The sequence below is a fragment of the Prunus persica genome, chromosome G1 (genome assembly GCF_000346465.2).
Source record: "Prunus persica cultivar Lovell chromosome G1, Prunus_persica_NCBIv2, whole genome shotgun sequence".
Lineage (NCBI taxonomy): Eukaryota > Viridiplantae > Streptophyta > Magnoliopsida > Rosales > Rosaceae > Prunus > Prunus persica.
The window spans coordinates 39,112,745-39,128,491 of record NC_034009.1 but is presented as its reverse complement, the minus strand read 5'-3'; the positions used below and the strand labels follow the sequence as shown (position 1 = coordinate 39,128,491).

General features: G+C 37.4%; 1 protein-coding gene across 1 annotated transcript; it reads left to right on the top strand.

The window, feature by feature from the left end:
• Positions 933-2,071, top strand: LOC18792390. The gene has a single exon (XM_007223742.2). It carries the CDS (start codon positions 1,152-1,154, stop codon positions 1,875-1,877), a length of 726 nt encoding a protein of 241 aa, XP_007223804.1. The 5' UTR covers positions 933-1,151; the 3' UTR covers positions 1,878-2,071.

Sequence of the window (15,747 nt, the reverse complement as noted above, 5' to 3'; positions counted from 1 at the left end):
CTAAAAAGTCAATTGCGTGTTTTTTTCCCTAAAGTATTCAAGTTCTAATAATAGATGCAGTTGTGGTCAAATTTTATTCAAACTTTGTAAGAAATAAAGTATCATGGTGACTGATAAGATGGCCTTTTCATATTTTATTGGAGAAATAGTATTTCAAGCCGTCCAAATCCACTTTGATTCAAGACTCGTTTTGAATGGAGTTCCACGTAGATAGACAACTTCGAGAAGAAGGATTGTTTTTCTTTATTTAGACATATGATATAAGATTATCAGTTATGCAGTTGATATTAACAATTTAATTATGCAATATGTCGGTTGGCATTGCTCATACAAGCTACACCCTCTCATCCTTCTCCAGATAGGAGAAAATTACAATTGAGCTCGGGTTGCATATTTGTCATTTTTTTTTGTCACTGGTAAACAGAGCATTCGCAATACGAGGTTGCTCTGTGTTATCTTGACGCGCATAGATATGAAAAGGAAGCTCATTTTCTCTAGTGGAAAAGATGATCCCAAAGAGGAAGAGTGTCTCAAACTTTTCTGACCCATTATCAATTGCGAATTATCATTAGAGACAAACTAGGGGCCCCTCCACCAGACGACCTTGAGCTTGAAATGATTGAATTACAGACTAGAGATCTTCAATTATTTTCATGGTTTCATCACTGAATTGTTTTAAGCCACATGTGCTCAAGCTTTTGTGTGTGGATGATCTGTAAAGCAAAAGCAGGTTTGTAGCGTAATCCCTTTGAACGGTGTAAACTTTGCCAAAGAGATGTTCTCACTCTTCAAATGGAGAAGCACTTAGACCCACTTTCCTCAGTATGTTTTTTCCTCTGTTTTTGGGTGATTCGGTCCACAACATCATCAATGCAAAATCCTTTATGCCCTTTTTCTTGTGTCGAAGGTAGGAAGGGGAAGGGGGTTACTCACACGCACTCATGCCTAGGGGTTGCTATCCCGTTGGCTTTTGTAGTGTATCTTGTGTAATAACGTGTGGAGCTGAGTGCGAGGGTTGGTGAGAGCGTATTGGCTAATTCAAAAGGCCAACAGAATTATCTCTGTGTATATAAGTTGTATGGAGTTGGAGGGGAATTTAATTACTCTAAGCCTCCTTGCATTCTTATCTTTAGCTTTCTTATAGATTGAGTATGGCTAACCATCAATACCCACCAAATGGTGACAAAGAAAAGAGAGAAAACATGGAGAAAAGAAAACAGGAGTTGCTAACTACCATTGAGAAGCAGGATGATAAAGTACATCAACTTCAAACGAGCGCCTTCAACCTTGCAAACTACTACTTCGTCTTTCAAGGTATTATTTTGGGGGCTATCGTCACTGCCACCTCAGCCCTCAGATGCTCAGATCGCTGGTTCCTTTTCAGCCTCTCTCTGATAGCAGCTATACTCAACTTGGTTTCATTGCTTGTAATTGGAAGCAATTATAAAAGAAGCGTCATGCAGAGACACCAAACCAAGAGTGAGCTCATTGAATTGGAAAGTGATCTGAGCAAGCTAGAAACTTCACCTTCAGATCAAGGGCTCAAAACTAAAATATTAACCTACTGGGATACGACAAATATTCAACATCCACAGGTTGCTTCTCATCATCCTACGACCCTGGATATTAAGGATGAATCGGAAGTAAGGCATAAAAGGAGGGTCATTCCTGTTGTTACAAATCATCTACGTGAGTTCTACTTCGTACTTTGCATGGGTATATTTATAATCTTTGCCGTCATCGTGATTGTGGGTTGCTGGACTATTCCTTGCAAGAAAACTCTTCAATGCACACCCCAGATATCGAACGCCAACAGTGATAAATGTATTAGGGTTTGTGAAGGTGCCAAGTGTATGAGCATCTGCGCCCAGTTCTAAGGCTTAATGTTCAACAGTTCTATATAGCTTTGAGCTACGGTTATCCAAGTAGATTGGAACCACAATAAAGTTTACCATATTTTGTTGCTCATCATTTCATCTATACTAGTTTATTATATGCTTTTGTGCACGTACAGATTTCACAAATAAGAATGTTATTATAATCGGAGCTCAAATAAAATATAAGATTCGGATGAATTTAGGTCTTCGGCACATAAAATTAAAAAAGTTGGCCTTTTCTGCTTGCAAATCTTTTTGTTTTTTTTTTTCTTTCCTTACTTCAATATCATCATATTTATTTTTCTATACCCTATCTTTTTTGTTATTTACATCATCTATGCTAACAAGCCAAGTCAACTAATTAAGCTCACCCCACTAAGGAATAGGTACATCTATCGATGAGACTAACAATTGGAAAATACTTCCCTAATAAGTAGGAATATTCTCGCCAATGATAGTATATACATGTGTGTATAAATTTTTCTTTTTGAATTTTTGCATTGTGTTTTAGATGAATTATCCTTAACAATTTACCTAAATTTGGAGTTTTTATGTGGACCAAAAGAAGAGACAATCTGCCTGTGCTGGGACCTGGGAGCTTTGTCAAGTTGGTCCTTCACTTCACGGGGGACTGTGCGTGATTTTGAGTGGGGCTAACTGTACGTAATGGTCCTGCATCCTCTAGATTTGCCGACTGAATTATTACAAGAATCCACCTGATTTTTTAATCACATATATATACATATTATCAGAAGGGACATTTTTGAAAAAGACCAAATGAGAGAAAAATATTTTTGAAAGAAATTAAAATGGATAAAAATACCCTTATTATTTTTGGATTTTTTAAGGAATTATTTACATTTGAATGTCTTTGGTTTGAAAGTTGAGAGGTTTTTTTTGTCTTTTTGGGAAAAATTTTGGCTTTTTTCAAAAGTGAAATTTTTTTTGTGGCTGAAACCTAAATTTACTTAATCAGAAATATAGATAGAGTTCCAAAAATAAATAGAGCCACAGGTGCAACAACTGCAAATGGAAGAAAGAAGAGGTGGACGTTGAGCTGGTAAAATAGCAGAGCAAAAAGAAAAAAATACTCCACAAAATTGTGAAAAATATTATGTTTACTTGATAAATCCATTTATTTGGAATTGGTGTTTGTTGTTCAAAACGACCCTTAGAGCATCTATATTGGTAGTGTGTAAAGGTGAATGTATGCTAAATTTACATCTATTGCTGTCGGAAAATTGATGCAATGGGAGGATGTAAATGCTTATATATTTACTTTAGCCACCAAATGTAAATAAAAAGATGCTGATTTACATCCATTTTTACACTCACTTTACGGACCTTGCACGCAAGAAATAAGGAGAGAGCTGAGAGAGAAGAGCAGCTGAAAAAGGTTGAGCTACTCTTCCTCTACGCGCAACTAAAAGAACACTCTCCAAACAAAGTAACATGGCGATCAACGGTTGAAGATGAGATCAAATCCTATCATGTTGGGTCTTGATTTGTGTGCAAATCAAAAAAATAATGGATCTTGAATTGTGTGCAAAAACGTGATAAGATACCAATAGTTCAGATTAAATGTACTGTACGATCCAACGGTTCTAGTTCTATGAAACCATATCTTCTTTGAATTGAAATTTTTTTGGGTTCATTTTTTTGGAAAAATAAAATAAACCTAACACACACAAAATTAATTTTAAAAAGTTAACGGAAAAAAAAATTAACACAAGAAAATTAAATATACATATTTGGATTTGCATCTTCTCCATTTAAGCAAAAATCACATTTACATCCCCCGGAGGTGTAAAGGAGATGTAAAAGTGGTTTTACACCTCCAAATTTACACACAACCATTGTAGATGCTCTTACCTTGAATGTACGGCACAACTTCATAAGAATAAAAAATTTAATAAAATCCAAAAAACATAATTAATAGAGCTCTTAGTTTAGATTAATTTAAACTATAGCTTCTAAAAAATAAAAATTAGAGAAGAAAAAGGAAGAGAAAGAAAACATTGAACCGGGCCGCTAGTCTTGTACACGACCTGACCAGCCCACATGGCAATTGGGTCTTTTACTTTATATAAAAACAATGGAATTGAATTATAATTTTGAGCTTGAGCCGAAGTCATGAGACGTGAAAGTGGGCACTGATTGCAGGAGATGCCCTGCCTATCCTCAGTTTTCTTTCAAGGAAAACATCCCTAGTTTTTTCGTTGAAATTGCAAGCATGCCGTTTTTATCTCATTCGAAGCATAGTTGTTTATCTGATGCTTCAAGCTTGACGTTGGACATCCACTCACAAATGCATGCCAAAAGAAGGATAAAAGTAACACGCATATGCACTGAAACACATATATAGCTAGACATTCAAAAGAAAAGAAAAAGCTGATAGTAGGTGTACTGAATTGCTTTTCATGTTCTTTCTTGCAGAGCCACCACTTAGCATTGGAAAGTCAAGGGACCTAGTGTGGATTTGAGTGATGTATGACATTGGGCTACTTCCCCATTATCAATCGTGATTGGAACCTTTCAACATCATAAACGCTGGGGTTTTGGCCTTGTTTTGCCACTTAGCATGTGCTGGGTTTATTGTTTCTTTTAACGCGATGCCCTTTCTTTTGCATTTCTTGACATCGTTCGACTCTTAATCCAAATTCTCGTCACATAAAAATGCAAGAGTTTTCTCTCTTTATCTTAGACTACAACTCCAGTAATGCCAAGACAAACAATTAGCTCAGCTTTTTTGCCAGAAGGAAATTCCATTAAAAAAGCAAAAATACTCGATGACAGTAATTAAGTTCAAAACAATCAAATCTAGGGATATTACTTTTCTGAATATATTCCAAAGAAAGTATAAGCTCAAAATAATCAGACTAGATTTTAAGTGAAGATCAAAAGACGAAACATCCACCCTCAATTCCGAAGGATAGAGAACCTACACTTCGAGGAGCCCCTCCCATCCCCCAATATTATTAATATTTTGAACGAAAACAAGACGTAACCAAAAGTTTGAATTGGAACAATCAGATCAAACTCAACCTCAAAGTTCCGGAAAGAAACAGGTTGGTTCTGAGTGTCCTACAAGCACAGACAATAACCGAAACAACGGCATAGAAGGATCTTCCTTGTTGATCCTTGTGCAGATTGTAAACGTAAATTCTACTTTGTAATTTGCATGGGTCTGTTTGTAACCTTTGCCATCATCGTGATTGTGGGTTGCTGGACCATTCTTTGCAGGGAAGCTGATAAATGTAAGCACCCAGTATCCAATATTGATAACTGCATTAGGTTTTGTGAAGGTGCCAAGTGCATAAGCATCTGCACTGACTACTAGGGTTTCAACAATGGTTTCAGCTCATGGGAATAATTATCCAAATAGTTTGGGAAAAAAAAAAGTTTATGTACGTAGAACGTCTTAGCTACCCTAGCTAGATTCTATCCCTTATAAACGTTTGGGACAAAAACATAAGCATCTGCACTGACTACTAGGGTTTCAACAATGGTTTCAGCTCCTAAAATACATTATAAACTTCGTTATTAACGTTTGAGTAAGAGCTCTTCATCGTCAAGGTTCTGATAAAGGAGAAATTATACAATGATATTGTACTACCACATGGCATTTACCAGGTAGTAGTACATACGAATGAAATGCTGACAACTGGACAGCTGCAACTAAAAGAAGAAAGGAGCTAATCCGTTTGATACTGGCGTTAAAGTCACCCTTGAAACCTTCTTGGAAAATTGAATGGTAAATACTGCACCAAATAGCACCTTTCCTCCTCACTGCCGAAATTTTTGCAATTTTTTTCTTTCAACTCTTTGGTTCTCCTTGAGAAGCAAATGTGTTGTTATTTTATTGGTCCGTACTACCACTTGGCACAGTATTATTGTACAATTTCTCTCAGGGGTGGGCCTTGGTGGTACGCTTGAAATAATTGCGAAATATCATTTCAGACAAATAGAGGGGTCCCTCCACTACACACGCTTGAAATAATTGAATTACAAATATTGTGAGTTGGTGATCTGTAACGCAAAATAAGGTTCAAGTGTAAATCCCTTTCCACAATGTAAATTTTGCCAAAGATATGTTCACACTTAGGAACAGAGATGCAGTAAGTTTGCGGGCGAGCAACTTTCCTCCGCTATCTTTTTTCCTCTATTTTTTGGGTTGATCCGGCGTGGTCGACAACATTATCAATGCAAAATCCGTCCTTTAACAACGGACAGACGTCCTGCACCAAAAAATCTTGACTTTTTATTTTTTTATTTTATTCATCGAAAGTAGAAATGGGAAAGGAGTTACTCACACACATGGTGCCTAGGGTATCGTTTCCACTATGGTATTACCCAATTGGAGCTGAGTGTAAGAGTGAGAGTGAGTGTATTGGCTTATTCAAAAAGCCAACAGAACTATCTCTGTGTATATAAGTTGCATGGACGAGAAGGGGACTTTACTCTAAGACTCTGTCTTCTTATCTCTCTAGCTCTCTTACTTTGAGCGTGCTGCTGATTAATGGACACCGATCCATGTCCGCCAAATGGTGACAAAGAAAAGAAAGAAAACATGGATAAAAGAAAACAGGAGCTGCAAACTACAATTGAGAAACAGGATGATCAAGTAAATCAACTTCAAACGAGCGCCTTCAACCTTGCAAACTACTACTTCGTCTTTCAAGGACTTATTTTGGGGCCTATCGTCACTGCGACCACAGCGCTCAGATGCTCAGATCGCTGGTTCCTTTTCAGCCTCTCTCTGATAGCAGCCATACTCAACTTGGTTTCATTGCTTGTAGTTGGAAGCAAATATAAAAAAAGCGTTATGCAGAGACACCAAACCAAGAGTGAGCTCATTGAATTGGAAAGTGATCTGAGCAAGCTAGAAACTTCACCTTCAGATCAACGGCTGAAGGCTAAAATATTATCGTACTGGGATACGACGAAAATTCAACATCCTATGACTGTAGGAAATAAGCATGAAACGGAACTAAGGCGGAGGGTCATGCCTGATGTTACAAATCATCTACGTGATTTTTACTATGTAATTTGTATGGGTCTGTTTATAAGCTTTGCCGTCATCGTGATTGTGGGTTGCTGGACCATTCCTTGCAAGAAAGCTCTTCAATGCACACCCCCGATATCCGACGTCAACACTGGTAAATGCATTAGGGTTTGTGAAGGCGCCAAGTGTATGAGCATCTGCACCCAATTCTAGGGCTTCAAGTTCAACAGTTGTAGCTTTGAGCTATAGGGTTATCCAAGTAGATTGGAACCAACAATCAAGTTTACCATATTTTCATGCTCGTCACTTAATATGTAATTATTTATATGATTTTGTGCATCGACAGATTTCATAAATAAGAATTCGAACGAATGCGACTTTCTGAGTATTATTAAAGAATTAGGCATGATAAGAGATAAGTTTCTTACTTCAGCACATAAAATAAAATAAAAGGTTGGCTTCTCTTACTTCCATATCATCAAATTTATTTTTCGTGGCAAGCATCCAAATCAAAACACATTACTTACTATGAAAGCAAAGTACCAAAACAATTAACCTGCTGTCTGATAAGCTAAGCTACCCTTCAAGAAATAGGTACATCGTCTATGCTAACAAGCTAAGCCACCCTACCCCAGCAAGGAATAGGTACAATATTATCGATGAGATGAAGACTTGACCTAAGATTGGAGTTTGCATGTGGACCAAAGATATATATATTTGTGCTGAGACCTGGGACCAGAATCTGCATGTGTTGTCAAGTTCGTCCTGCGCTTCACGGGGAAAGTCTCGTGTGTACGACTGCTGCACAATGGAGTGGGGATGGCTAACTTTACGTAATGGACCTGCATCCGCTGCTGACAGAATTATTTCAGGAATATACCTGATTTTTAATTATATATATTCAGAAATATACATAGAGTTCCAAAAATAAATATAGCCACAGGTGCAACACAATAACTGCAAATGGAAGAAAGAAGAGGTGAATGTTGAGCTCCTAAAATAGCGGAGCAAAAAGGAAATATTATCAAAGTTATGAAATATTCGTTGCCGAACTTGCTGCTTCACCCACCAAAACTTCTCTACGTTTGATTAGGGTTGAATATTGTAAGTAAGATGTACTTATTAAAATTATATTTGTTTCACAATTCAATATAGCCTTTATGGTCATTTTATATTAGGATAAATTAGTAATTCAATAAATAGTTTCGTAGTAGGGGGTACTCAGTTAATTTTAGGGTTCGTTTAGCAACACTCTTAATAGAGCAATTACTATTCAATTAGTTTAGATTAATTTAATGTAATTTAGACTATTGCTTATAAAATAAAAATTAAAAAGGAAAGAATGAAAAGGAAGAGAAAATGGAGAAGGAAAAAAAATAGAAAGCTAACTTGAAGTGGATGGGGCTTTTCTGAAATTACCATAAGCCCAGCTCTGACATTTGAACAAGGGCCGTTCAATTATTTCGATCTCATTACATGAAAATTTTAGACCAGTCGGCCCAATGGGAATTGGGTCTTGCTCTTTAGTTTCTATCAAAAATGGATTTTAAAATAAATATATTTTAGAAGTGTTTAGTTGATCAAAAGCGTAGACAGACAGATTAGTTAACAATTTAATTAACTCTTAAATATTAGTATTGTTATATTATAAACCAAGAAGTTTCGTTTAGTTCATGAACCTAGAATTGATTGCTACTTACAATTTTAATAACAAAAGGGATTTGTTGCTAAGTACTTAAAAGCATTTAACTGTCGTGTCCAAGGTCATATATTCGATTTCTCCCTCTTCGCTTGTATTTTTTTTTATGGGTCATACTAAATAAGCCCTTGTAACTCAAAAATCATACACAATAACCCAACAATAATACACCATTTAAGTAAAACCTAATTCCTGATTTTAAAATTGGATGACAATGTGTCCATGTAAGTTGATTTATTAAGCCACTAAATCTTTATTTAGTTGCTAACTATTTTACATCCCCTAATTTTATGCAAATGAATAATACCGACCTCTCCATGCACATTTATGTTTGCACTCCTATAATAATGGACTACAATACAATTAGTTCAAATACTCCCTCTAGCCTCCTATTTTGAAGGAGGAAAGTCAAATTTTTTATTATTATTTATTTAGAAAATGAAACATAAGTTTCACAAATCTCACTCGTGCCATATGACGTACTTAAGAATGGCGACTACATGTCTAAAGAGAATGCCATGCCGGCTTCCTCTTTAAAATGTTTATATTATCCTCATTCGTCCTCAATGTATGTTTATATTTCCTGAAAGAAAATGCCAAGGTAATATAATGGATTTCTAACGTAAACCCATAAAAATATAATATAGAAAGACAATGATCATATTTTGATTGAAATTAGATGACCTTAAGTTATGTGTGTAATTTTCAAAAGACTAAGGTTTATTTTATCACGCAGACCTTACAAATGAAGACGTTAGAGCAAACGGTTGGCCTTCTAGGAAAAGTTTGTCAGTTGACCTTGGTGGGTGACATAGAACTGAGAATGCGAGTATATCTCACAGTTTGGAAGCTGCATATTGATCACCATCCGTACGTTGGGCACACACACATTTGATAGAGAAAATTAATATGGGCTCCATGTTCTCTCGTCAGACTGAACTTGTGAACCTCACCGATAAGGTTTTAGAGTTAAAAGAGTGTCCAGCCAGAGATTCAGACGGCGAATACGCTGACCCGATTCAACTGCTGCCTCAGAAGCTCAGGCGGATCAGGTCAACGGGGTTCTATTGTCATTTGGTGGACTCTGGTCGTCGAAGAGACATCAAGCTTTTCATCAAGGGATCAAATGATGGTAAGACGAGTTGTGTGAAGATATTCGCAGCACACGACTTCATCTCCTGCAGCAAATTTACCTTTCACATGGAGAACAAGAGACTTGTCGTCGACAGGGGCGGAGCTGGCGCTCAGGGGAGCCACGACGACCACCCACGACGAAAGTACTTTATGCTTCCCTTTTTGTAACTTATAGCATATATATTGGATTATATATGTTTCTTTTAATTGATGGATTTGCAAGCTTATTAATGTTCTTGATGATTGATTAATTGGTCCTGAATATTGTGGTCCACACAGGATATCCTTTGTTTTGGAAGACCTATTAAGGGGAAGTTTTTGAAATCGACCAATAGCAACTAGGTAATGTTTATTTAAATCTCTCCCCCTCTCTGGGCTCATTTGGTACGTCGGACTGTACTGACTAATTTCCGTCGGATAGTATTAATCTGTTCCGGAGAGTACTGACTATTTATCCATAATATTATAAGGCGTTTGGTGCTGTTCCGGATAAATAATCTGACTAAGTTATACTGTGTTTGGTGATGTTTCGGATAACATCAGATCAGACTATTTATAAAAAAAATATATATATAAAAAAATCTTTGATAATTTTAATAGAAATTGAGATTCAAATGACACAAATTTTTTTTTGGTAAGATTCATATGACAAGATTTGTTTTTCAATTATTTTTGCCAAGATTTTTTTTCATATAACCTATTATCATAATTGTAGTATCTCATAAAAATTCCAACATACTCGCATACGTTAATAAAAACAGTACCAAATAATGTATAATTCAAAGTGATCACATATTAAGGTGATAAGAGCAAAAGAGAAAGTTGTTCATAAACCAAACTACATCAAAGAGTGAATCACAACTCCCACGCCCCAAGTAAGAGAAGAACAAATGCTTTTCTTATAGCACCATTCAATGTCAGGAATATTTTTTCATCACTTGCTTTCTCCAAAATTAGCCGTAGTGCCTTAATTTGGTCATTAATAGACATGTCCATCTTTTTAAGGACCCGCCCCGAATTTTCTCAAAACCCGAGACGAACCCTTTAGAATTCCTGACATCACCCCGATGCCAGGCCCACTTACTAAAAACCGAGACTTCCTACCGAAATTTCGGCAGAGTCTCCCCTATAAATTGGACATTTCCCAAAATTATACCTGCATGAAAACGCATTTTTTATTCCCAACTGGCAGCATGCACAATATAATTTCATGCAATTCACATAAATGGCCTTCGGCCTTCCAATAATTCTCAAACGACTACCAAACAATTCAATTACAAAATATGACTACTATTTAGTCTGCGGCTGCACCTAATAACCTTAGGCTGCCTACGTACCCTCCTTGAGGGATCAAGCCACACGTAGTTCTTCCCTAAAACTCAATTCCCCACTTGGGCGATACCTTATTTCATTTCTTTGTATTTCATATAATCTCCCCATACGCCGGTACAACCAACGCCACGTATGGGGCCTGTCAACACGCCGGATAACCTACGCCACGTGCGACCATGCCATACTATCATAATATCTCCCCATACGCCGGTACAACCAACGCCACGTATGGGGTCTGTCTCAACGCCGGATAACCTACGCCACGTGAGACCTGCACATCATATCACATAACTCCCTATACGCCGGTACAACCAACGCCACGTATGGGGCCTGTCCCAACGCCGGATAACCTACGCCACGCGGGACCTCAATATTATATCACAAAGCTCCCCATACGCCGATACAACCAACGCCACGTATGGGGTCTGTCGACACGTCGGATAACCTACGCTACGTGCGACCTCAACATAATATTACATAGCTCCCCATACGCCGGTACAACCAACGCCATGTATGGGGCCTGTCCCAACGCCGGATAACCTACGCCACGCGGGACCTAACTTTCACTTGGTGGTACTTGTAGTGGATCCAACATCCGAGGAGGTACCTAAAGTAGTGCGTATAGCACTCCAAACTGACCTTCTAGACTTTGTTGTACCCTTGTACAACCACATATAATTATAATTATATAAATAAATTCTAATATTGTGTAACCCTCCACAATCATCTAGTACCCGATAATCTCCCTTAGAAAGATGACATTACTCCGGGACACTCACGGTCAACCAAGGGTCAAACTACTCTAACCCTGGTCAACCGGACCTGCAAAACCCACGACCTCCAATTTCCGATCCGGAAGTCCCTATGGGTTCTACCAGGTATAGGACACTTGTCCTGCAAGTTTGGTTCAGATCGGACGGTCGGATTGCTCACGATCGCACGATCTGACGGTTAATATAAAATATAAATTTAAAATTATTATTCGGAACATCCGGGGCTCCGATTCACGATCCGTGAATTCCTACACGATCCTAGAAATACCTAGATTAACATATATTAAATTTGGGACCATCCGACGGTCCCAACCTATCGAATCCGGATAACGCATAATATGCGATTATCCGTTCGATAGTCAAACGACGTCCGAATTGAGATCCGCGAAATCCTACGCACTCGTGACGGCACGAGGATCTCAAAACTGCCCAGAGTCACTCCACCACCCTCGCCCACGCGCTGCCACACGCGCGGGCAGATCGGGTGTCCAAAGCGATTATGGTTCGTCGAAAAATCTCGGAACCAAGACTCCAAACTCCTATCCTAGGTAAAACACCTCATTTGGAGTCACTTTTGTTCTTGGACCTACCCCAAAAAGTGGCCGGAAATGCCCGATCACGGCGGCCGAAGTTCGGCCGATTTTCAATTCGAAAATCAAATTGCCTACGCTACGAATCGATCTAATCCTACCCAACAGGCAGCTATAGCATGAAAAATAGGTGAGAAACCATACCTTGCTCGTCGAATTTGGTGGCCGGAGGAGGGAGATCGAGCTCCTTGAATTTTGGGTTAAAATCGGTCGGATTTTTGCATTTTCCGGCGAGCACAGGTGGTTCCGATGGCTGAGATCGGTCAGGATGGAAAGAGGAGGATGGCACGGTTCTTTTGGGACCGGTGCCCCCCCGAGTGGTGGCCGGATGCGGCGGCGGCGGCCCAAAAACCGCCGCTGTGAACAGTAACAGGGGGAGGGGGGGCTGTTCTGCGCAGGAGAGAGAGAGAGGGAGAGAGAGAAAATCTGATTTTATAAAAATCCCATTTCGAAATATTTACGATTGTGCCACTGGACTTCTTTTGACCATATCTCTCTCGTTACAACTCCGATTCGAGCCCACTACGTGTCTATGAACTCGTCTCAGTACGACCTATCCAAAAATATAAGTCACGGTCCCAAACTCTCTCCGGTTAAAAATATGACTAAAATACCCTTAAATAATTAAATAATTAAATAAAGGTAAAATTTGAGAAAATTTGGGGTCGGGGTGTTACAATCTTTGCTTTTCTAATAGCAATTGACAGAGAAAAAAAAATGGTTCCTAGAATTCAGGTTCATACAATTTTAATTTTGTAATTTTGCTCTCCTAGTCGTCAGGTATGTATGTATTCAACTAAACTACCAACACTAGCACAGTTGTTTGTTTTTGGACGAAAATTGGCAATACTCTATTTAATACCAACAATCTAAATATTCTCACAACGTCGAATCACTATATCACATACAAAGAAAACATTCGATTAAAAAAAATGCCAAAAAAAAAAAAAAATCATAACCTAATTTCCACTAAAAATTTGAAATATATAAAGCATATTGGGGAGAGTGCGAAAAAGAGAGAGTGAGAGATGGATACCTGGAGAAGAGTGAAGAAAATAACATGTGGAGAAGATAGTAGAGAACAACCCTAGGGAGAAAAAAATGAAAAGAGCGTCTGATTTTTTTCGTAGAACGCGTGTTCTTTTTCCCTAGCCGTATAATTAAGCGTGTATTATCTAAACCGGGGTGTGTGGGTTGTATTAGTTAGTCAGGTAAGGAGAGTATTAAAAGCCCAACCCGTATAAAATAGTCGGGTAATTAAATAATACAAGTTGACATCAAACACCTGATATAGACTATTTACTCCTATCCAAAGTCTAATACAGTGTACCAAACGAGCCCTCTACATCTTATTTTTCTGCTAATTCATATGTTTCTTAATCTTAGGGTTTAGGATAATTAAGTTGTATTAATGTAACATCCCACATCGACCAATGGAGAGTTGGTGATGTGTCTTATATGTACCCGCCTCCATCTAGCATGAGACCTTTGGGAGCTCACTGGCTTCGGAGTCATGAGAAATTCGATGTTAAGCGAGTTGGGGCTAGAGCAATCCCATAATAGGTGATTCACTGGGAAGTTGCTCGTGAGGTTCCAGAAACAAAACCGTGAAGGCAGAAATGAGGCCCAAAGTGGACAATATCGTGCTATGACGGAACTGATCTCGGGATGTGATAATTAATCTTATATATATATATATATGATAGGGAAATTTTCTCTTACATAGTTGCGAAACAAAGGAAATATTTTTGCTCACCATTTTAACCTAAGGTGTACCATCATCATCATTCTCAACACTTGACACATGTCTATGGGCCTAACCATAGTTAACTTTTTACTTTGTATTTATGAAACCATGGTTATACTCATGGACATGTGTTAAATATTGAGAAAGATGATGATGATATACACCTTGGGTTAAAATAGTGAGCGAAAATGCTCTTCGACATAAATACTTAATTGCTAGACTATCAATCCAAACCATACTTCACACAATATTCTAGAAACATAGGAATTTTATGTTTCCATGTAGTCCGCAATGCAATAAAAAATTAGTTTACAAACTTAAATTTGTATAGAATTTTATAGTTATATAATGATTAATTTTTTAAAAAAAAAAAAAAAGAATTAGCACCATAAACATTGATATATCTGTATTTTTCGTTATATACATGTATGATAAAATATTTTCATGATTTTATAATTATAGAATAGAAAATTAGATAAAAACCCAAAGTATTAGGGTTTATTAGGAATAACCTTCAATGCCTCTGTTACCCTTAATAACTTTATATTTTCAACCCTTAATTATTATCTGATTGAATGTTTATTTTACGTAAATAATTATTAGATTTGACGTTTCTAATAATTATAATGTTTAATTTTGGACATCTATTGAAGATTGCACGTCAAAAAAGGATCAAAGAGACACACACGTATATAGACACTCAAAAGCAAAGATAAGAAGAGAAGACTAAGTAGGTACTGAATTGCTTTTCATGTGGCCGCACGTGTATAAATAGTATATAAATAAGAAGAAAACCTCCCCCGATGAAATAGCGTCGGCAGAAGTGTATGCCTGCAAAATTTTGCCGGATTAAACATCTCCCGACGAAGGTCATTTTTGCGTTCGAAATTTGGTCGGAAAATGTCTAATTCGGCAAATTTCGCCGTAATAGACATGTGCCGACGAACTTTCTTTGGAATTTGTATTTTTTCAAATTTACACGGTGAGTGAGAAAATAAGATAAATAAAGAAATAGAATAAGGGATGGAAATAGTAGCACTCTTATTTAGTTTCCATCTCTCAACATTTTGCATGCTCGTTTAATTTTCTATGTGTAATTATGTAGGCCAGATTTTATGGCAATTGAAATAGAATGGGAAGTTATGGCCACAGACAATATTAACAGTGTTACTAAACTAGAATTATAATTTGAGTACTCTTATAATTTTTAGAAGTATAGGGTCTAAAGTGAAACATGCTAAATCTGAGAGCTATAGTTTTTACATGGAGTACAATGTCCACCCTGTTTCCTGTTACATGGAGTATGATAGGTAAATAATTGGAATAGGTAATCAACATTTTGGGTTTGTTCTGTTCTGTACCCCTGTTATGATTTGTGTAGGTAAACAATTTTCTGGGTTTATTATGTACCTCTGTTTTAATTTGTGTAGGTAAACAATTTGGATTAGGCAACAGGTTTGTTATTAATTTTTTCTGGGCTCCTAATTCTGTTTATGTTGGCTAGGTATCAGAACTAAAATGATTGGATTACGATCTGGTATGTTAAAGGGTTGATTAAAATTACAAAATTGTAAAAACAAGGCTTATTAT

Excerpts from the sequence above, each read along its gene's own strand:
- LOC18792390 (XM_007223742.2), top strand. The coding sequence starts at position 1,152 with ATGGCTAACCATCAATACCCACCAAATGGTGACAAAGAAAAGAGAGAA.